Consider the following 24,392-nt stretch of genomic DNA (forward strand, 5'->3'; position numbering starts at 1 on the left):
ATTTTACCCGGAATACCCGCGGGTACTTTTTTTTTTGCCAACCCTAGGTCTTCCTCCTCCATTGAAAAAAATATTAATAATATGAGTAAGAGGATGGAATAAATGTTCATCTTCAAGATATAAATAAGTATGTAATTTAATTAAGAATTTAGACACTCGAGTTTCTCATATTAAAGATAAATTTGATAAATACTTTCTTAATGATAATAACAATGAGTTTTGAATTTTAAATTAATAAAATATTTTGCTTCAATTTTGTATGAGTTCTCTGATTTAGGAAGAGTTAAATTTTAATTTAAGTTAACTGATTTAGGAAAAGTTAACTAGTACATTTTTTATTATGATAAGAAAAAAAGAGACAAGTTTAAAGCATGTATTTTTAAAACATATCAAAACGATTTTATGTTTTTTTTTTCTTTTGTTTAGTTGTGTATTTACATGTTATTACAAAAAAACTTTAAAACATATTTTAATTATCATATAAAAGGGAAATATTGTTGACAAAAGATAAAATGATGAAAATCAAGAAATTTTGATAATAATAAAAGTAAGCCCAAGAATTCAAAATACAAAAAGATATTGGAAAATTTGTATTTTAGTATATATGGAATTAAGCTTTTGTAATAAATCATATAGTAAACAAATTTTGTATAGGAATTAGTTTAGATAATCACAAAGCACCCTTGTATAATGTCAACTTAGGAAATTTAATTTTTAAAAACGCTTTGTGATAATCAATTATTTAATTTTGGTAATAAATTTATCACATCGAGAAAATTTATTTAAAAAACTTTATGTGATTATCGATTATCTCTTAAAATATTCGATTATTAGCGAGTTGTGACTTGACTCTTTAGTTTTTTGACCTAAATTTTAAAAGAGTGAGTCTATATATTTTGGTTAAACCTAATTTTGGAAACAACCTTAGATTCAGAGGTTGTGATCGATAAAGAAACTCTATGTTTGTGAAAAGAGGCTTTGTAAAACTTAGTGTGGGTAGAACAATAAGTTTCACTAAGTGTGTTCTTGAATGATTGATTATTGTTGTTGTTACTAGGAAAAATTATTCATTGTGTGACTTAAAGGAGGTGATTCATTCCTTATGGATTTTAGGAATGTGTTTTTCATCTCTTGTGTTTTCAAGATAGGTGTTTTCCAGACTTTGAATTACTTCATTTGTGATTGTAAGTGCGAGTTTATTTTAGTGATTAGTTTATCCCTCTTTAGAGAGATTAATAACTGAACTATGGTCTTTTGATCTGAACTAGTATAAAATTTCTTGTGCAAATTTATATTTTCTTACCTTATTTATTTTTCTTTTTATTATCCTAAAGAAATCACTTTTATTATGAAGTTAGATTTAAAAAGGGTAAAGTTAAATATTCTCTTAGTTTTATTAAGAAACCAATTTATCAACCTCTCTTGGTTTTGTTCAAACACGATTATTCCATTGTGCGAAACAATTTTAAAAATATACATTTTCATCTTATAATAAATACTAAAAATTAAACACTTTTTCATTTTCTTAATAAGTTAAATATTCAAAATTAAGATAATTTCTAAATGTCATTAAAATAGTTCTTATCTTATCTATCTTTTTAACTCGTGAGGGCATTGCACCAATCTTGAACAGATAAGGATCATCCCATAAAAATTGATTGACGTCTCAAATCAATTTTTTTTTTCTAGTGTCCCGTGAATTCCCTTGAAATGATTCTAACAACTTTATAATTTTCTATAACAACAAACCATGATCTTTCTCTTAGCATGAAAACATTTCATTAGGGAATTCTTCCTGAATTTATGACTCTTTACTAGTTATCTTATCATTTTTTAATTTGGACAAGTGATCAACCATATAATTTTCTTTGTCCTTTTTATCCTTGATCATCCAGTCAAATTCTTACAAAAGCAAGATCCATCTGATTAGCCTTAGTTTGAATCTGATTTCTTCATTAGGTAGTTGATAATTTCATGGTCTCTGTGTAGATCACAATTTCACAACCATTATATAGGGTTTAAACTTCTTCAAACCATAAACATTTGCAAAAAGTTCTTTTTCAGTTGCGACATAGTTGACTTGATTGTCGTTGAGAACCTTGCTTACATTATGGATAACATGAAATATGTTTTCTTTTCTCTGTCCTAGAATTGCTCCAACAACGAAGTCACTAGCATCACACATCATCTTGAAGTTAATATTCCAACCAGATGTAGTGATGATTGGAGTTGAGTTAAGCTTGTGCTTTAGTTTCTCGAAAGCTTTTATGTAGTCTTGATCAAACTTAAATTTAACATCCTTAATTAATAAGTTGCTCCAAGGCTTTGCAATCTTTAAAAAATCATGTATAAGCATTTAGAAAAGCCAACATGACCTAGAAAGCTTCTAACTCATTTGACATTAATAGGTGGAGATGTCTAGAAATAACTTCTATCTTGGTGTTGGATTCACTTCAATTCCTTTCTCAGATGTTTTGTGGCTTAGGAAAGGACTTTCTAGAATAGTGAACCACATTTTTATATTTTTTCAAATTATTAAAACTTCTAGAATCTCTCAATAATAAAAGAAATAAACATATTATGCACACAAAATCAAACGCATGACCACCCATCCATAATAAGGAGCTTTAATCAATTATGCTATCATGCACTTATATAATAATTATCTTTTCTTATTTTATATAAAGACTCTCATGACTACCACATTTTCTAGATATCTAATTTTCTTGGATCTTATAAGATTCTTTAAGAAATAATGATATTATTATAATGGGAGATGGAGGTTTTGGTGTCTAACTCTCTAATTTCAAAAAGATAAATAGAAGATAAATCATAATAAGTTAGAATATAAGAATTAAAATATCATTCATTTTAATACCCAAAATATTAAAATAAAAAGAATTCATTCTAAAATAAAATATAATAAGTTAGAATATAAGAAAGAAAAAGAAGTAAAGAGAAAGATAAACTTTTAACCCATATGAAAAAACACAAATGAATAATTTATTTTTTCAAGTTTCATAATTGTAACATCCTATTTTAATATTATAAAACTACTAAAATAAAATGGTACAAAGATGGTAATAAAACAACTAGGTAAAACAAAGCTACGATAAAGAAAAGATCTACACCTGTAGAACCATCTAACCACACATTTGCTTCACCCTCACCTCTCGTTGGAGCAACTAAAAAGACATTCTTATCTGCTCCCACCATTAAGGTGATCATCGCAAACAAGAAGATGATAAACAAACAAGCATAGAACCAAGGGTAAGCTAGTGATAAAAAAAATCCAACATGGTATATTAAGATATCATTATATATCATATTTCATACAAAGTTAATCAAACATCCTAATCATGCCATAAACCTAGACTTGCCCATCCAGATATAGTATAAATGTTTAGTCATGGTGGGTTCTGCACTTGTGTGGTGGAACAACTAACTCACTCAAAGCTACCACACAAGATAGCACGTTAAAACACCCTTTGCCAAAAAGAGAAAGGCCTTCAGGCTAGAACCTCCTCCTACTCTCATGACAAGACCCACCTCTCTCTCTAATTGCGCATGGATAATCATAGGAGCGTCAGGATAACCTCCACATCATTCCTTACATTTATACCAACAACACTTGATACAAACACTAAGAATTCTCCTTAGAACTCTTACAACTCAATTTCATACCATCATGTATTCCCAACCATATCACTAAGTAATAGAAAAATCATCACACCATATATAAATCCAATCAATAAAAGAAATACAAAACAAAACAACCAAACAAACTCAACTTACTCACTCAACGAACACAGACTACTTAGCACGAGAGCCAAGCCCCACTCGCCTAGTGAGAGCCAAAACAACAAGCTCCACAAGCCTAGCGAGCTAGCTCACTTAGCCATTGAAACTCACTTTCAGAGATCTCATATACTTGCCCAACGAACCCCCTTTGCTCGTGTAACCACTCTACATAATTCTGTAGCATTTAAACTACAGAATTTGCACCCCTAAACACCCCAAGACCTATCCTAAACACTTTTACCAACTTCTAACACTTATAGATTGAATACTAAACTAAACTTGACCTAAGCAAAAGTATATAAACCGATCTAAACTCGTTTTGAACTGTTTTACCACAAGATTCCAACTTAAAACAACTAAAACCTCACTTTATAGACTCTAAATCAATTCCACATATTTTAACTCGTAGATAAACAACTTAGGGACTCTAACAAGTTAGAAATGACTTAAAAATGCACTTCAAACCATTCATTTTGACACAGAACCTATATTTCAAAATCTCACTCTTTAAAACCCCTAAATCAAGCCTAAAAAAATTCTTAAAGCATCCTCTTGACTTATACCCACTTCTATCTCAGCTTTCTATCAACTTAAGCTATCAACAAGTTCTAATTAAGTATACAGATGTCTCATATTTCTGTTTATCCCTTTAGACCCTCTGTCCTAAAAATCACCTATCAAAACCTCACTTTTAAACTAAACTAGTTCATGTCTTAGCCCATATCATTTCTTTTCAACACATAAACCAATTCATCACCAATAATTTCACAATAACAACAACATTCAAGTTAAATATCATATCTAATCAGAATCATTCAACCAAATTTAATTAATCAAACGCACTTAGTACTAACATGCTCATTTCAAGCATACAATTCAACATACATTCAACTCTCATACTAATAACTATAATTTCATACTTTATAACTCAAAATAAAATAAAACATTAGGTTCCCTTACCTTTTAGAAGACCAATCGTTCTAAAGAACCTTATTCCGGTCACACAGTTCAAGAAGCTCTATTTGTACCTACAAACAACAGAAACACGATCAGAGTATACCATTAATACCATTGATCAACAAAGAGTCTTATAGAAGACTCGAACATTACATGAAAAATGAGCAGGGTCCCTTTGCAATAGAAAAGAAAGGACAAGAGAGAAGGGGTTGAAACTTAACTTACTTAAATGGAGAAACTAATCGGTCTAAAATGAAGAGCTCGCTCTTAGAATCACTCATAGCATTTCAGTTATTCAATCAGATGAGCAGAGAAGAAAAACTCCTAGAGAGAAGTCGGGAGAGAACTCTAGAAAAATGATTTTTAAAGAGATTATGTGTTAATAAAAATAGTGAAACTCGTTCGTAATGTCATTTGCTAGATTTTACAGTAATCACAAACACTAAACAATAATTAATATAAATAATATTTAAACATAAGTTCCTTTAAAAAAATTGACAATATTAATTTAAAGACTATGATATGTTAACAACTTTTTTTTTGATAAATTTTTCACAATAAATCATGTATCATTATTTTATTAATCTGTTTAAATTTACTTTTAAAAAATATCTAAAAAATCAATCGCAAGCCACCACACATAATTATAAAAAAAATGTTAAAAAAACATTTTCCTTTCCGTAAATTTATTATTATAAGATGCCTTCGTATTTAGTTCTGTGTATTACTTAGCAGAATCTGCATTTCTCCTACGTCATCTTCAACTTTCTTTAAATTTGAGTCTATCTGTATCGTTTTCATCACAAACAAACAAGCAAGTCCATACAAAAAGTACAAAAGTATATGAAAAGAGATTAATAACTAAAATCAAGTTTTTCTCAAATTGAAAAGACAATGCATACTAAATCATTATAATTAATCCCATTATATTTGATTCACTGAAGCATCTCAACGACTTGGCTCATGGTGGGCCTAGAATCTCTGTCTTCCATCACACAGTTCAAAGCCACTGTACACAGAATTTCCATCTTCCTGTGATCATAATCAGCTCCAATATCAGGTGCAATTATCTCCTCCACCCAATATGAGTTACTACTGTTTCCCTTTTTCTCTCTCACCCATTCCACCACCCTCCCATCATATCTTTCTTCATCATCATGGATACTTCTTGTTGTGCTTTTCCCAGTTACCATTTCCAAAACAACAATTCCATAGCTATAAACATCCACCTTCGATGTGATTGGCAAGTTAAAAACCCATTCAGGTGCTATATATCCTCTCGTCCCTCTGATCATAGAGATGCTTGAATTGCTGAGCTTATTACCTCTCTTCAGGAGCTTCGACAGGCCAAAATCAGCTACCTTGGGTTGATAATTAGCATCAAGAAGTATGTTCTGTGGCTTTATATCACAGTGCAAAATCCACTCCAAGCATTCTTCATGAAGATATGCCAGAACTCTTGCAGTTCCAAGGGCAATGTTATATCTCTTACTCCAATCAAGAGTGTTGGATGACAGATTTTGTGCCAAAGAACCATTCTCCATATACTCATACACCAACAATCTATGCTTTCCCTCAGCACAATATCCCCACATTTGAATCAAGTTCATGTGGTTAAGCCTTCCAATGATGCTCACTTCAGCAAGGAATTCTCCTTCTCCTTGTTCAGCTTCATTCAGTCTCTTAATTGCTGCATGTCTTTCATCTGATAAAATACCTTTGTACACAACCCCTCCCGCACCCCTTCCGATCTCTTCACTGAACCCCTTTGTCGCCTTTTTCAACTCTGAATAACTATATTTTCTGAATCCTGTTTCTGCAAGATGGTAGCCCTCTCGATCAACGTTAGACTTTTGTCTGGTCCTAACTAGACACCAAATCAAAACAAAGCAAATCACTTCAAAAGCTCCAAGGGCGGTGGAAAACCACAGGAAAATCTTCACAAAATGGTTTCCTTGTGATTTGATATAATCTCTTTGAAGTTGAACTGAACAAACATGATCATATAAAGGTTCACTGGCATGTTCTTTGTGAGAGAAGCTATTACTTTTGGGAAATCTAAGGTATGTTGCTCCTTGGAATACCGGTGAACGTCTTCCATTGAGCAATTGCGTTTTCGTATAGCACCTATAAAATGGTTTATCATCACTATAGGAGTGCTGAAACCCCTTACAACTGCAGTCTTGCAAGCATAAATTCTCACAAGCACTATAGTTACTGACTTCTACATAATGATTGTCATAGCCATAAAACTCAACATTTCGAATTTCCAAGAACATAGACTCATTCCTATGGCAAGTAAGCTGAAACAAGGGTTCACACCCTTGAGACCAATCACTGTGGTTCTTCAATCTATGCCCCGGAAGACACAAACATTTTCTTCCACTCTTAGGAACGTAAGTGCAGAAGCTGTTGGTTCCACAAATCCCATGAGATATGCAACCACTAGAAATTGCTTGCCATGAAACATACCACTTCTGCAAAACATTATTTCGACTGTACACTCGAACATTGCCATCACAATCCACTTTCAACCTTCTCTGCAGCACTGTTCCGTAATCAGATGTCACGAAAGTGAAATTATCTGTTGAACTGAAAAGTCCCATAGAATTCAACACGCCAATTCTACTACTGTTGAAATTAGTCCTTCCAGCATCCCAACTTATCAACCAAGGTTGTGGCCAGTAGGAGCTTGAAACATCAGGACCATCGTAATGAAGACCAAGAACGTTGTCATCATCGAAGAAAAACTTATAGAAACCTGAGGAATGGTTACTCTCGCTTCTTGAAGACACAAGTTGCGTATATCTTGTTAGAGGCTGACCAGGAACGAGAGTGTCGGTTGGAAAATCGAAACTTTGCCACAGAACGGTTCCTTGAAGATGGCGTAACACTAGATTGCCATCATCTTTGAGATGCAACTCCACTGGGGCTGATGAAGCAGTGTTTGAAGACCAAGCAATGTTAAGAGCAGCATCAATCAAGACCATGTTGCCATCGTTTGTGAGGGAAAGTTTGGAGCTTTTTCCATTGACAGGTTGGTCACGGTTTGCCATCCATGTGACAGAAGTTGGGCTGTGAAAATGAGGCTCCGTGAACCATATTGCAAATGAATATGCGTTGTCACCAATGGCTAAAAAGCCAGCAGAAAAGATGGCGTTTGGTGAGATGAGAATATGGTGTGGATTTTCCACAGAGAGGGAAGAGCCCATTGTCAGGGATGATGAAGAAGATGATGAAAGTTGGAAATACAATAATGGTAGAAGAAAGAGTGTGATTGACATAGGCATACTCATATTCAATGGAAGATCTCGTGTGTTCTTGTTGAAATCCAGTAATTTGTGTTTGTACTCATGAACTGTGTATTGATATTGTAATATATTTTTGCGGTCGGTTACCATGATGCCAAAAGAACCTAATAGTCTATTACTCCATCCATCTCACAAAGGAAAAGATAACTACTTTTAAGTTATTAAAATAATATTAATTTATTAGTTAATTTGTAATTAAGTATTTAATTATTGTTTGTCTTTATTTAATTTTATTTGATATTTTCATTTTAATAATTATAATTTTTTTAATATGTAATATTATAATATTAAATATTTAATAATATTGTATTTTCTTTTGTATTTTTATTTTTGTAAATAAATTATATAATTATAATTTTAAATAATAATAATGAAATTAGATTTAGATATCTTAAGAGGAACGCATGGATAAAAAAAGGAAAAAATATAATTAAAGTGGTCAATTATGTCTTTTTAATGTAATTAACCATATTGACATGATAAAATGAAATGAAAACTCTTGGAATGGAGAAAACAAAAATAATTATAAATCATATTTAAGAATAAATAGTTGAATTATTCAAATCGGTGAGACTCAATTTCTGAAAATAATAAAAAAATTTATTTATTTTTTATATAGAAACTTCTAATATCATGTTTATATTTCGAGGAATTATTTTGCTAAGAGATATAATATTTAAGAATCAGTTTAATATTAAAACATTTTCCTAATCAGTTTCATTTTAAATTTATAGTTGAGAGAATTTATCGTTATATTATACAAAAATATTAATTCCATACATTCATATACTACATTAACAATTTCCTCATTTCAAGTACTATATTAAATTATGAAATTGCAAACTTTGACAAGCACCATTATGGATTTTATGTTTGTTTATTAAGACATTTCTTTATGCAAGTGAGATGAGTAAATATTGATCATTTCTTTTATACAACATTGTGTTTCGTACAGCATAAAATACACCAGTGATTAAATTAAAAGGAAGCATTAATATCTTAAATTATAAATTGAGTAGTTAACAGTTAGGCTCATTTAATTTCGAACAACAATTTATCGCCCTATTAAATTTTCATACGTAATCAACTATGTCATGATTCACAGAATGAAATCAATTCGTATACATGCAAGAATAAATATTTACTTTCATATCTGACATTGTCGGCTAAACTTTGTCGCTGTATTCTTTTTAATAATTTTTGTTTTGGTATTTTTGAAATTCTCAGAATAGATGTTCCATTTAGCTTTAATAATTAATTAATATTTTTATGCACCATTGTAAGTTTAAAGGAATAAAATAATTTCTTATCAAAGTGTTAATTACTAAAACATAAAAGATAAAAAAATATATTTTAATCATTATTTACTTTGAATTTTTATAATATTTTTGTTTCATAATATATTCTAAAATTTTACTCTCTTCAGTTCCTTTTACAAAATATTTTACAAAATTGTGAGTAAAATGAAAAATATTTTACAAAAATTAAAATTAAATTTTATAAAATTGAATATTAAAGTGAATGACAAAATACTACATATAAAGCATAAAATCAAGAGTGAATGACAAAATAAATTTTATAAAATTGTGTAAGTGTCAGAGCGCCAGCGGAATGATTAGCGTGAAATAACAAACCAAGAGGTTTTTTAATACGAACGTGTGTCTTTTAATTTCTACTCAATTAAACTTACCAAACAAATAATAAAGATAAATAAAGAGGGTAAGGTTGAGAGAAATTTGCACAAATGATTTGATCCTGGTTCGGATCTTACCAATCCTACATCCAGTTGCTTATCTCAAAACAAGATAAACAGTTCACTACTACAAAACAATTACAAATTACAATCACAAAGAAACAATTTGTAAAATTTTAGAAACCATCTCTTTTGTTACCCCAAGAGATGAAAGTCACTTCCCCTATAACCCACAAGGGATGAACACCTCCTCTGAATCTTCACAAAGGATGAACACCTCCTTCGAATGCCTTCACGAAGGATGATAAGCTTTTAACTCAGCAACAACAACAACACTCAATCACACTCCTTGTGAAAGTTCTCGCTCTATGCCAACACACCAAGTTCTCAAAGCTACAGCACAAGGGTTCAACAAACCCTAGAACACTTATCACCGCACACTGCAGATAAGATTTTCCAAAATACACTTATTTCGTATTTTGTATTTCGTATTTTAGAATGAGAGTCCCAATCTGATTTATAGAGATACCAGTCAAAGATACCTCCAAAAATCTGTTGTCAACTAATTAACGTGTGATAATCAATTATCCAATTATGGTAATTAATTTATGCATTTGATGAATGCATAATGGTAAAAAAAACTTGCTTTAAAAATTCTCATAATTGCTCGTTATAATCAATTATGGCAAGTCATAGTCGATTATTATAAATTGATAATCAATTATCTTGAGCATAAAATGAGGTTTTCTGATTCAAAATAAATTTTAATGCAACATAAGGCAAACAATACATAGAATCAAATATAAACCACATCCTATACATAAATCTACTAAACTATAAAAACTTTAATATAAAAACAAGTGTTCATGAAGATCATCAAAATTTCTGCTCTTTAGCTTTATGTTAACAATCTCCCCCTTTTTGATGATGATAAAAAATATTTTAATTTAAAGCTTTTTGTAACCTGTACTGATCTGTAACTCATACATAACTTAAAAAAGAGGGATTAGTAGACAAAAGATAAATATAACTAAGCCTTTAAACATATTTCTCTCCCTAAATATAAGAACTCCCCTTAAATATAAGTCATAAACAAATAAATAACAATTATCATAATTTTTATTAAAGGGAAACAGGAGGCATAATTCAAAACATAGAAAATAAAATAAATTTAGAAATTATAATAAATAAATAAAAACAAGATAAAGAAATACTGCTCTAAATTGCATTTGATTCTTTAAGGAAGAAAGAGAAGTAGTTAAAAAAAAATTATCAAAATTTTCTTTTCAAGTTAAAAACTCCCCTTTAATTTGACAAACCATACTTTACCAAGTTTTGGTGCACACCCGAAAACTTCTTCCTTAATCTTGAAATAACCTGCAAAAAAGAAAAAAATAATATTTTGGTATCCAAAAATACTTATTTGGGTACTTTAAAGTTAGAGACAAATTATTTTATAATTGGAATCAATGCATATATTCCATTTGGAACACCATAATGTTTTATTCTATATTTATTTGATGTATGACCATTTTTCATGCAATAAAAACAAGTAACATCACAAGTAACATCATTTGGGTTCCTATAACTTCTATTTTTATAATTATAATCATAATAATTTTGATAATATTTTGGAACATACTTGATTTTATTTTTATAATTATAATCATTATAATTATATTTAGGAACATTTTCAATTTTATTACCATAATCATAATCGTAGTAATTATAATTATATTTAGGAACATTTTTATCAACCGTTTTAACATTTGAATTATTTTTACTACTTTCAGCATGAGTTGTTTCTTGTAATTTATTCATATTACATTCATCGTTACTAGTAAATTTACCATTTTCATAAAATAAAATTTTATTTTTCAAATTTTTATTCTCTTCAAGAATATTTTCAAAGTCTAATTTTAAATTTTTATTTTCTTTAGAAATATTTTCAAAATTCAAATTTAAATTTTTATTTTCTTCAAGAATATTTTCAAAATTCAATTTTAATTCTTTGAAATTCTTTTTCAGTTTCTTATGAGCTTTATCTAATTTTTTCGATTCTACTATTAAAGCCGTATAAGTTTCATGCAATTCATCTTCACTAATTTGACTATAATTATTAGAATCGCTAGATGTACTTACTTGGCTTCCAGTGTCGTGGTCTGCCATCAAAGAAATGTTTGCTTCTTCATCAGATTCGCTCAAATCAGAAATTGTTTCATTGTCATCCTCCCATGCAATGTAGGCCTTCTTTTTGAAGTTTTTCTTTTCTTTCTTTTCTTTACCCTTCTTTTGATTTGGGCAGTCAGCTTTTAAGGGCCCCCTTTCTCCGCAACCATAGCATCTATAGTTTGAGGAAGATTCTTAGTTTTCTCTCTTTTCGTATTTGAATCTTCCTTTGTCTTTTGATTTCATGAACCTGTTGAGCCTCTTTATCATAAGTTTCAAATTTTCTTCCTCATCCGAGTCTTCATCTTCTAGTTTGCTTTTGCTCATTTCTACCTCAGATTTTAAGGCTAGAGTCTTTTTCTTCTTAGTTTTTGCTTCTTCTTCATCTAGTCCTCCGAGGTCAAGTTCATGTTCTCTCAATTTCCCAAATAATGCCGCCATAGTCATTGTGTTGAGATTTTGTGACTCAGAAATTGCAGTCACTTTTGGTTGCCACGACCTGTCTAAAGATTTCAAAATTTTAATATTAAGCTCATCATTTTCGAAAGACTTACCTAGTCCAATGAGATGATTAACAATGTTGGTGAAGCGTTTCTGGACGTTTGAAATTGTTTCTCCTTGCTTCATCCTGAACATTTCGTATTCTTGGATCAAGGTATTCTTTCTAGCTCTCTTTACGTCATCAGTACCTTCGTGGGTTACTCTCAACACTTCCCACATTTCTTGAGCAGTCTTACAAATAGAGATCCTATAAAACTCATCCACAGTTAAAGCAGATGAAATAATATTCCGAGTGTTTACATCGTTTTGAAACCTTTTCTTTTCTTCAGTAGTCCACTGAACACGGGGCTTTGGTTCCTGCTTATTGTCAGTAGGAACATACGGACCAAATGCAATAACTTCTCAAATATCACAATCAATAGACTCAATAAATATTTGCATTCTTACCTTCCAGAATGCATAAATTTCACCTGTGAATAGGGGTGGCCTATTGATAGAAGCACCCTCTGCAAAAGTTTGATATGATCCTGCCATTTGAATAACTATCAAATCGAGCTCTGATACCAATTGTCATAGCGGCTGCAGCGGAATGATTAGCGTGGAATAAAAAACCAAGAGGGTTTTTAATACGAACGTGTGCCTTTTAATTTCTACTCAATTAAACTTACCAAGCAAATAATAAAGACAAATAAAGAGGGTAAGGTTGAGAGAAATTTGCACAAATGATTTTATCCAATTGCTTATCTCAAAACAAGATAAACAGTTCACTACTCACAAAACAATTACAAATTATAATCACAAAGAAACAATTTGGAAAATTTTAGAAACCATCTCTCTTGTTACCCCAAGAGATGAAAGTCACTTCCCCTGTAACCCACACGGGATGAACACCTCCTCTGAATCTTCACAAAGGATGAACACCTCCTCTGAATGCCTTCACGAAGGATGATAGGCTTTTAACTCAGCAATAACAACAACACTCAATCACACTCCTTGTGAAAGTTCTTGCTCTATGCCAACACACCAAGTTCTCAAAGCCACAACACAAGGGTTCAACAAACCCTAGAACACTTATCACCGTACACTGCAGATAAGATTTTCCAAAATACACTTATTTCGTATTTTGTATTTCGTATTTTAGAATGAGAGTCCGAATCTGATTTATAGAGATATCAGTCAAGGATACCTCCAAAAATCTGTTGTCAACTAATTAACGTGTGATAATCAATTATCCAATTATGGTAATTAATTATGCATTTAATGAATGCACAATGGTAAAAATTCTCATAATTTCTCATTATAATCAATTATAGCAATTCATAATTGATTACTGATAATCGATTATGATAAATTGATAATCAATTATCTTGAGTATAAAACGAGGTTTTCTGATTCAAAATAAATTTTAACGCAACCTAAGGCAAACAATACATAAAATCAAATACAAACCACATCCTATACATAAATCTACTAAATTATAAAAGTTTTAATATAAAAACAAGTATTCATGAAGATCTTCCTGCAATAAGAGCACTTGAGACTTGACTTTGAGATATCATCAAAATTTCTGCTCTTTAGCTTTATGCTAACAGTAAGAACCTAGAAAATGGAGTATTAGAGTAGATAAATGTATTAAAATAATTAGACCAAGTATTTTATTATAAAATAATTTTATAATATAAATAGAATTTTCTAAAGTTCGGTTCATTATCTAAAATATTTCTATCTCTCTAAAACACTATTTTCTTCTTTTTCTCTCACTTTTCTCTAACTTTTCTCACTCTTGGAGTATTTGTTCAACAATCAGGAGTGCTTAGGTGATCACTGAGTCGAGGGCTACTTATCTATCTGATCATATTTTCAGTTAGAGCAAGTAAGTTTCATGCTCTTTTTCTTAGTTTTTTCCTAATATGTGATCATGCCAAGAATCGGTTCTTGCATGTATTAAGTTGTGTTCTTCTTCAATGCTTAGTTAAATTTAGGTTTTAAGGTCTCTCTTTAAACATCAATCGGTGATTTGTAGGTATTTTTAGAAATTCCTTACAATGCAAGTCGCGATCGAGGTATTTTTCTTGAGCTATGCAAGTTGGATAGAAGTAAGGGAAGCTAGTTAATTTCTTTTAAATGTATGTATGTTGTGTAATTTGATGATATGTGGAGCTAAATTGTTTGAATGTGAATGTTAATTGGTGTTTGTGATAATTTAGGTATTTTGATGAAATTGATGGGTTTTATGATGATGAGTAGTTGAGATGAATGATGAATATGTTCATACGTGTATTTGAGCTGTTGGATTTCACTATTGAAGTGTTTTGGTGTTGAGTGAATTTGTTAAAAGAAAAGGATAACTTGATGGTAGAGTATTTTGGTCTAGGAATGAGTTCTTGAGGAAGGAAATAGTAAGAAATGGTTGGTGAATTGTTTTTGTGTAGTGGAGATTGAGTATGAGCTGAGTTATGTCTTGTTCTAACATCTAAAATGGTAGAAATCTGAGTTGTGAGTGTATGGTGGTGATAAGGTAGAGTTCTACGTGGTTGGAACTCAATTTGGAGGAAGTGAACTAATGAAAACTTGAGTAAGGTGTTCTATGTGCAAATGATCAGTTTGGAGAGTTATAGTAAGTCATTTGGGACTTGTTAGAGTCCTTAAGTTGCTTGGAATTGTGCCACAAATGGTAGAATTCAATTTGAGTCTCTAAGTTGAGTTTTTGTAAGTTTTTGGGTGAGATTTTGATTCTACTTGTTTAGATTGAGGTTAGGAGTGTTTAGACAACATTGGTTAAGTATATTTAGGTATATAACACAATCTAGGAGGGTTAGAAGTTGGGAAAAATAGTTGGAATTGGTAAACTTAGTATAGGTTGCGTAATTTTGCAGATTCGGTGCTGCAGATCATGCAGACTCGCTGAGCGAGTGAAGTCGCTCAACGAGTGGTTTTAGAGGTTGGCTCACTTTTTAGTGATTCACACAGCGAGAAGGTGCGCTGAGCGACTGGTTAAGGTCTGGGAGCACTGTGAGTTTTATTCGAATAGTGAATGGGTGCACTTAGCGAGTGTCTGGGGGGTTTGGACCACTGTCTGGACTTTCGCACAGCGAGTTGGGTCGTTGAACGAAGAGATTTAGGGTCTGTTACCACTGGAGTTTTATTCACTGAATGAGCTGGGTCACTAAGCGAGTGGGTTGGAGTCTCGAGGCACTGTTTGTAGATTCGCACAACGACCCAACTCGTTGTGCGAGAACACTTTATAGTCTCTTAGCGAGGGTATGCACTGACTGACTGGTTCATGTCTTTGAGTACTCTTTCTTTTCTTGTTCTTGATTGGTTTGAAATATAAATTGAGTTTGTTGTGAATGAAATATGATTATGTATGAGTTGTATGAGCAATAAAGTCATGAGTTAAGATTCAAAGTATGGTTTCAAAGTGATGAAAGTAAGTTCCAAAGTGAATCCTCTTTGTGAGGTTCAAGTATGTTTAGAATGAATGCAGGAGCTCAGTCTTGGGGGTTATCTTGAAACTTCAATGATCTTTCATTCTCACGTAGAGAGGATTGATCCATGTCGTAAGGAGTAGCAGGAGGTCTTAATCTTGAAGGTTTGCAGTATGCTCCAAGGTCCGGAACAGACTAACCTCGTGAGTGTGGTAGGGTGAAACCCATTGGCAATGACTTTGCAAAGCAGTAGAAGCCACCACGAGTGCACAACCCGCCATAGCTCGGCAATCATTCCACTACAAGAAAAATGGCAATTATATACAGATTATTATATACGGATTTGTATCCGTATATAATAGGGATGTTATATACGGATTTTATATACGGATCTGTGGAATAGCCTTACATACGGAAAAATCCGTATATAATGAGGTAAAATGTTATATACGGATTATCCGTATATAATATCGGTGGGTAAAATTGGCGCGTGTAAGCGGGACCTTTTCCAAGGATAGATCCGTATGTAAGACCGTATGTAAGTTGACAAAATATTTACCCGCTGATTTTTTATACGGATATGGAGATAATTAATAATTAAAAAATAAAACTAAATAATATAGAAGTATCACTTTTCTCCCTCCCTCCCTCGAGCCAAGTTTCTCCCCTTCTCGAGCCCTAGCTATTCGTCCTTCTCCACTCGTACGTATGCCTCGTTCTCGTCATTAATCTTCCTCACTCACTGCAACCTTCTCCCTCGTTCAGGCTTATTCTCCCTCATGGAGCGTTATTCTGTATGCTACTGCAACCTTCTCCCTCGTTGAACCTCTCTCAAAGGCTAACTTGAAGTCTCCTCTGTCGAACGCAGTGAAAGGCTCTTCTATCGAACACACTAAAGGGCTTGGAAGCATTTTCCCTAAATGTGGTTGTGCGTCGTTGCCTGCCGAAACAATCTCGTTCAGCAAACATTGTAGGACGACCTCCGTGGTTAGTTGAAACCTTCATCTGGTAAGTAATCCAAATTTGCTTCATTTTCATAGTATCTATAATGTTACATTGACCGATTATTGTTCTTGTTTCTTTGGAGGTTGGAAATCCCGAATTTTGAAACCCTAGGTTGGTTTGTTCCCGTTGGAAGAGATAAGGTGGAGCTCCAATTGCCTTATGCACCTTCCAGGTATTAATTCATTAGACTTGGGTTTGTGTTTAATTCACATTTGATGGATTTGTTTTATTGTGTGATTTTACTTTGTTAGATGATTTAATAGATGATAAGGAAGCTTAAGGTGACCGTGACTATGTTGATTTTAATTTGAAAGATGATTTCCTAAAAAAAATAGCTTGTCTGATTTTTGGGGGATTGGATGTTAAGCTTGTTGACATAAATTTTTTTGAGAGATAAGCATAATTCCTGAGTCTTCATTTAATAGATGGTTGAACAAAAAGTGATTCAAGGTTTGAAATGAAGTTGTCCTTCCCCCAATTTATTTTCCACATGGACAAATAATTTGCTGGAAATTGAATGGTTTCAAATTTGCCTGGAGAGAAGATTTGGACGAAGGTTGTCAAAATTGAAGTTGTAAGTTGACGTGAGGAAAAGAGGGATTTGTCATAAGTTGTATGTTCAAAGTGTGTATCTTCAATTATTTTCCTTCATCTTGAGACATGCCTGCGTGGTTTATAGTGCAGACAGAATTAACACATTACTACTAATACCTTTATGGTTTCCTATCTTAGTTCTTAGATTAGATGACTTTAATCCTGCAGCCGAATAATTTTCATGTCTAACAGATATTTTATTGATAACCTTACATAATATTTCTACAGAGAGAATCAAGTCGTCAGATGTAGGTCTTGAACAAGAAGCACAATTAGTTCGGAATTGGCCTGGTCCAGCACTTGAACGTAATGGGAGCCATCAATCCTTGCCACCTATAAAATATTTGCATTTACATGAATGTGACTCCTTCTCTGTAAGTAAAGTCTCATAACTTCAGATCATGTTTACTCTGTCAGAGATTTTTATGTATTTGGGCCTTATATTAGCAATACTAACTGAAGTTTTGTTTGCTTTCTCTTTTGCAGATAGGAATTTTTTGCATGCCCCCCTCGTCTATCATTCCTCTCCATAATCATCCTGGAATGACAGTGTTGAGCAAGTTGTTGTATGGCTCAATGCATGTTAAATCCTATGATTGGATCGATGCATCTGGCTCTCATGATCAATCTGAAGGTCTATTTTCTATAACTTCATATATTTTACTATTGCTCTGTTTATGTTTTAGTCTTCCGTATTTACATGCGAGTGTGATTGATTGCCCTTTCTCCTTGCATTTACCTTCTTAAAGAACTCTAACTCCAGCCTCGTTGAGGTAGAAGAGATGGTAGCATTGTACTAGGCATCACCAAAATATTCCGATTGGACAACTTAGATAAAAACTGGAGTAATATTAGTTCAGAAATCAATACGTGGCATATTTCCTTTCTTGATTTTATTTGGTATCGTTTGGAGCTTAATGAAGAATACGTTATGAAAAGGCTAAAGTTGTCATGGCACTGTAAAGTAAACGTGAATAAGGATAGATTGTTGTTCTTAGTTACTCATTTACTTCCTGATCTATTACTCTGTACTATTAAGTGCTTTAATATGTAAGGAAGTCATAATGGATTGATAGAATACTTGACCATTTTGGATTTATATCAGGGTGGTTACAGTTATAATATTCAAATCCATAAACTGTAGTGAATTTTATCCTTTCTTCATCTGCTAGTGTGTGTACCAGCGCAAAGACCAAATAGAACAGACATAGTCATATTTTGGGAACTTATATACTCTTAATATTGAAACCTTGCAAGAAGGTCTGAGTGACAATGTTAGACTGATAAGTGGATATGTTCTTCTGTGTGTGTGCATCAGTAACACTTTCTGAAAACGCTATCTAATTCTAAGCCGGTGTTGTTATTTTCGTTTGTCAATACAAATTCTATTTCATTTTACATATAACAAGCTCTTTCATAGCACATATGAATAAGATTGGAAAATAAACATTCACTTAAAACTTTTCCAATCCTTGTTATATATTAATGTTACTTAAATTCCAAAAGTTTTATCAAAGACCATGTTAAAATTATCTTATATCATTATCTAATTAAAACTGAAATCGCTCATTCCATATAAAATTCTACAAGAATATTGAGAATATTTGGAAGTTTGTACTTTAATGTGAATATATGTATTCCCCATACATTTGTAACTGCCCCTGGACCTCTAATTTTATTGAATGCGATTTAGATGGAACAGATCTAGCCACTAAAATTTGGTTCTTCACAAAATTAAGTTGGATTGGAAGATTTACAGTTTCCTTTTGAAGGAAATCACCTAGCTTGTCTTCTTATTCTTCAGCTCATACATGGGAGTAATCTTTTCTTGAGGTCTTCACCAAGGAACCTTCCTTGGAAGAGGAAAAAAGTTTGAGTTTCTTTTTAGAAACTTGAAAAGTTTAAAGAATTTTCATTATCTTCCCTTGTGTGAAGCTGGAGGTGCTTTCCATCAGAAATCCTTTTGAATTTGAATGGCTTCTGATCCTTTGTTTTGCATGTCATATTCTTCATGTTGGATAATTTTTTGATGGATTGACTGATTATTTATAAATTCTTAAAGCTCTACTTTTATTTATTTTTCTCGTCGTCTATTATTTGAGCTTGATTGGCTTCTTCAATACCATAGTGAACATAATTGATTGGAGAAGAAGTTCGATCTACATGAGTTGCATCTTCTAAACTACTTGTGTCACTTCTAAACATTTATTCCTTTTGACAAATTATAAAGTATAAACAATAATTTATCGTGTTCTTAATGCCTTATTCTGAACAATTTAGATTATTAGTTGTTAACTTATCAATTGACTTAGAACACTAGTGTCAAAGGAATGAAAAACGAGGGCTAAGAATTTTCTTAGAAGTTGACAAGTCGTCAAGTCCTGGAAGTAGTCTCTCCACTTTATAATTTTCTGGATCCTTTTTTTGCTGATACATCTATAAAAGTTAAGTTTCTGAACATGTTCTGTTTGTGTGGTTGATGAACATAAATGAGTATTTTAGTGTATAATTTATGACTTTTTTACTTGATTGTTTTTGATCTTTGTCTTATTTAAACTTATTTCGTTTTAGGTTCGTGTCGCATCTGTAGAAGCACTGGGGCAGATGGTAGGTCTCATAACACAAGTACAGTTAAAGACTTCCCTACCAAGGCTTATCCCTACAATATTGGACTTGTAAGTATGGTCTTTAAAGCATTTTATATTTTAGTTATGTATGGTTCATATTTAATTCGTTTTTTTTTTCTATTTAATGTTTGATTTCTCACTAGATTAAAATATGAAGAAACTTAAAATATCAACTAGTATTATCAGATGAATTCACATACATATCTTCTTATGTCAGGTATAAAAAAGATCAAGATATAGCTTTTTTGGGTACATGCAGTCTCTTTATAACAAACTCACTCCCTGGTCCAAGACAAGTGACATGAAAACTAATTACTGACTTCTAGTATAGATAGAAAGATGTTAAGAGTAAATAGTGAACATTCTTTTAAAATTAATTGTATAATTTGCACTTGAAAACCACTTTCCCTTAAGGGAAGAGAGAAAATTGGTTGCCTAAGTGTGGTTAAAAGCCAGAGAAATGAGTTAAGTGACTATTGAGTGTATCAAAATATGCAAATCTTTTAACATACCACAACAGCTATGGTTGCAGATATGGCAACAGTGAGGTATCTCCCAAGTTTGGCATCAGCAAGGAAGCCACCAACAAGGCCAAGAAGGTTGACAGTTCCCATAACTATCTTTTTTTTATGCTTAACTCTGTAACAGTAAAACCCATGCATGCTAATTATTTACTTTTACTTATTTGTTTTTCACTGTGATTAACTATGTGCTCTCCACTTTCTTCCTTGGTCTGTCCTATATGTGGGTGGCTTCCTTGTCATCATGTACTTTGTTTCAGCCAAGAAAAGAGGTCATTTCCTTTCCATTAATTCCACACTGCCCCCTTCTTCTTTCACGTATCAAGTCTCTCATTTCTCCAATAATATAGTGCTTTCCATGTCACAAAGGGTCCTTCACTTATTGTTTTCAGCCGTGTGTTTTTGTCTCCTCCCATGTGCACTTTTGAATTAAAAAAACAAATGAATTCCCATCATTCACGTGCTCCCAAGGCCGTGCTCTCCATATTGATGCTCATGGGCTGCCTTCTCAACAAGTGATTCTTTCATGTCATCATGCACCATGCCTTACTTCCCACTTTGACCAATTTCTTTGAAGCTTACTGGAATAAAAAATAGCAGAGAAAAAACTTACCTTACTAGTAGTGTTTATTTTAAATGTTAATCATTTGATGTCATGAATTAACTTACCTTTCATGTAACATACATACACTTACATGCTTCTTTAAATATAGTACATTGCTCTGCATGAGTTTCAGAGTTTTGATGTTCAATTGCTTTGTCCATATACTGGTTTGTACTTTTCTTTAAGATTAATCAATGGTTGTTTTGCACAAGCTTATAGCATATGGTGATGTATTTATTAATGTAGCTGTTTTCCTTTCATCTTTGGTCACCTTTTATTTTTGGCATTTTTTTTTGTTTAAAACTGTCAAAATGGTTAAACTGTTATTAAACCATTAAAACATTTAAAAATAAGTTTCTAAAGACTGCTAAGTAAATAAGAACAGAGATCAGATCAATAGCTAAATAGGAAAAAATAAATCCTCTTGAACAAATGGCTAAATCTGAAATACAAGTTTGATTTGATGATTGTCTAGGTGGGCTTTGAGATGATTGATGCATTTCCTGAATCTTAGGGGATTCCTATGAACACTTCCTATTCCAAAGCCATTTTCGGAAAAGGTTTGCCCGCTGCCTTGCTTAGATATTTCTATTTTCTGTTTTTCTGTCTATGTTTATTGTATTGATAAATTTTTTTCGCAAGTTGGTTTGTTGCAGGTTTTGTTGGTGAAGTTCTTGTCTTCCTTGCAAAGCCTCCTCGGACTTACATGAATCTGAGTGGTGAATTAGTAAGGAAACAATATGTGCTATTTTTTTTTCCTCTCTCTTAACCATGTGGATATTTAACTTTAGATTGTGCAAGTTGTGCTGTCTATATAGCTTGTCAATTTCCACTCACAAAAATTTATTGACCACGAGTTCCTTTAATCGCTTAAGCTTATAGTCTACTTTGAAGGGTAGCTTTTCTAATCTGCACATTGAAATTTACTCTTATTAGTTGGCATTTTTGTGAAGTTATATGTACTATCAATAGTTGTAAACAGTTAAAAGATTGATGTTTATATTCTGCAGGTCAATTGCAGCAGAAAACAATTTCCCATCCACCTTGCAGTGCATTTTTGGTTGCATTTATGGTACTAGGATATCCTCTTATTTAATGATTGAGCTTATATTTGCTAATTAATGTTTTTTGTTGTTCTGAAAACTTGTAACTCCTTTGTTGCAAAGTTGATTGCTTAAGAATTGGCCAGTGTAGTTAAGATTTTGCACATGCACTATAGTAATGAGACTTGTGCACTTGAATTTGCAGCTTCATGGTATATAGTTTATATGATTATTGTACATATGAATATATTATCTTATAATTTGTCTCACTTTTCTTTGAGGTTGCTTGATTTTTTTCTTCTATTCTTTAAGTTGTTGAAATAGATTCTGTTACCAAGAAGGAAAGCTTATAGTACCTGCATAACTGCTATATACAGGGCATTTATTTAGCTCTTCTTAAACCATTATATACGGATTTATCCGTATATAATTTATATACGAAAATTATATACGAATTTATCCGTATATAATTTATATACAGAAATTATATACGGATTTATCCGTATATAAATTATATACGGATTTATCCGTATATAATTTATATACGGATAAATCCGTATATAATTTCTGTATATAATTTATATACGGATAAATCCGTATATAATTTCCGTATATAAATTATATACGGATAAATCCGTATATAAACCTAGCTACGACGGTATTATATACGGATTTTTATCCGTATGTAATCCGTATATAAACACGTATTATATACGGATTTTGGATCTTATATACGGATTTTTGCTGTATATAATACACTTTTTTCTTGTAGTGTTCTAAGTTTGGATGGTCAAAGTCAGTGCAGTGTCATGCATAAAGTGTTTTTGGTGATGAAATGTCTATGTATGATTGTATGATATGTAGTTGATAAATATTATGTTTGTTCTTTTATTCCAACTAGCTTATCCTATTTTTTGTGCTTGTATTTTGTATGTGTTGATGTTTTTTCCTTTGCAATGATCATCCTGTAGATGTGAGCAAAGAGAGATGAGGTGTCCCTAGAGCAGACTTTGGATGGTGGTGATGCAACAACATAGTTTAGTTAGACTAGTATTGTATATAGTTTTGTATTAGAGAGGTTATATATAAAGTTTAAATTTTATGGTTATTTTGGATGACTGTAATTTTATATTTTATACTTTAGTTGGATAACTGTACTATCTTATCATATCTATGATAACTCTTTATATAGTATTATACTATATTATTCGAACGTTACACAAAGTAAAAGTTCTAATGATATACTTCAAAATTTCAGTCCTCCAAAAACGTATTCTCATAATAAATTATTGGAGATTTGGATGACTATGAAAAACATTTAGAAAACTTAGGTATCACTATGTATCTCGAGAAGAAAGATGAAACTTATGATATTATTATTACAAATGTTACATAAATATGTATAAAAAGAAGGATTATTAAAAGAAGAAATTTTAAAATATATTCGAAAAGGATAAAAGTTTATCTAAAGACATGAAAAAGTTTAATAAGCTCAAGATAAAGTTAATTCAAGAATAAATAGTTATTGGAAGATTAAGTACGGTTACAAAAATATCGTTTTTAATAAAAATACATTTGTAAAATTAACTTTTTTAAAATGTCCCAAGACAACACTTAGGAAGATTGAGGCTACGTTATATTTCTTTATTTTATTTTTATTTTTATTTTCTTCTTTTACTTGAGGTTTTTCTTTTTTAATTTCTCACACTTCTTTTTGTATATTTTCTCAATAAGTTACACAAATTTATGTTAAACATATATAATAAATTAATATGATAATGTATTTTTTAATCTATATTAATCGGGGATCAAATTATAATAAGTCGTGTAAGTGTGGGTATGAACTCAATCTCTTTTATACACTTTTAGAACAATTAAATTATAAAAACATTGAAAGTTAGGTAAATTGTTAATCTTTTTTCCATCATCCAATTTTACATAAAAAAGAAATACAAATAAGAGGAGGGGAAAAGGAAAAGGAAAAGAAATATTGACGTTAAAAAGTGCTTCTCGAAACACAAATCATAAACTTTGAAAGAAAAAAAAAGTGGTTAAAAGCAGTTTAAATTTGGAAAAGGGGAAAAGGAATATAGTGTGGAGGGAGTATCATGCTTAAGTTCCAAATTAAACATCATACA

At 31.7% G+C, this 24,392-nt stretch overlaps 2 protein-coding genes across 13 annotated transcripts; one reads left to right on the plus strand and one right to left on the minus strand.

Annotated features, from left to right (window-relative positions):
* Positions 1-5,590: 5,590 nt before the first annotated feature.
* Positions 5,591-8,158, minus strand: LOC108320055 (putative receptor protein kinase ZmPK1). Its single transcript, XM_017551393.2, has one exon. It carries the CDS (start codon positions 8,052-8,054, stop codon positions 5,694-5,696), a length of 2,361 nt encoding a protein of 786 aa, XP_017406882.2. The 5' UTR covers positions 8,055-8,158; the 3' UTR covers positions 5,591-5,693.
* Positions 8,159-16,484: 8,326 nt separating this feature from the next.
* On the plus strand, positions 16,485-23,484 carry LOC128195579 (plant cysteine oxidase 5-like). Of its 12 annotated transcripts, XR_008247232.1 has the most exons (11): positions 16,485-16,654; positions 16,729-16,868; positions 16,948-17,037; positions 17,688-17,833; positions 17,946-18,093; positions 20,031-20,134; positions 20,607-20,685; positions 21,687-21,771; positions 21,868-21,938; positions 22,222-22,283; positions 23,226-23,484. XR_008247232.1 is itself a non-coding variant. In XM_052873607.1 (8 exons), the coding sequence occupies exons 1-5, from the start codon at positions 17,025-17,027 to the stop codon at positions 21,723-21,725; spliced, it is 450 nt and encodes a 149-aa protein (XP_052729567.1). In that variant the 5' UTR covers positions 16,486-17,024; the 3' UTR covers positions 21,726-21,771; positions 21,868-21,938; positions 22,222-22,283; positions 23,226-23,484. The 12 variants fall into 12 exon arrangements, 2 of the variants coding, with proteins under 2 accessions (XP_052729567.1, XP_052729566.1); XR_008247230.1 differs by having other exon boundaries at positions 16,485-16,868; positions 21,854-21,938; XR_008247234.1 differs by lacking the exon at positions 21,687-21,771 and having other exon boundaries at positions 16,485-16,868; positions 21,854-21,938.
* The last annotated feature ends 908 nt before the right edge of the window (positions 23,485-24,392 follow it).

The sequence above is a fragment of the Vigna angularis genome, chromosome 2, assembly GCF_016808095.1.
Source record: "Vigna angularis cultivar LongXiaoDou No.4 chromosome 2, ASM1680809v1, whole genome shotgun sequence".
Classification (NCBI taxonomy): domain Eukaryota; kingdom Viridiplantae; phylum Streptophyta; class Magnoliopsida; order Fabales; family Fabaceae; genus Vigna; species Vigna angularis.

Coding starts and splice junctions, on each gene's coding strand:
- LOC108320055 (XM_017551393.2), bottom strand. CDS start 8,054: ATGAGTATGCCTATGTCAATCACACTCTTTCTTCTACCATTATTGTAT.
- LOC128195579 (XM_052873607.1), top strand. Junction 17,834..17,945: donor ATGAATGTGACTCCTTCTCT/GTAAGTAAAGTC, acceptor TCTCTTTTGCAG/ATAGGAATTTTTTGCATGCC. Junction 18,094..20,030: donor CTCTCATGATCAATCTGAAG/GTCTATTTTCTA, acceptor ATTTCGTTTTAG/GTTCGTGTCGCATCTGTAGA.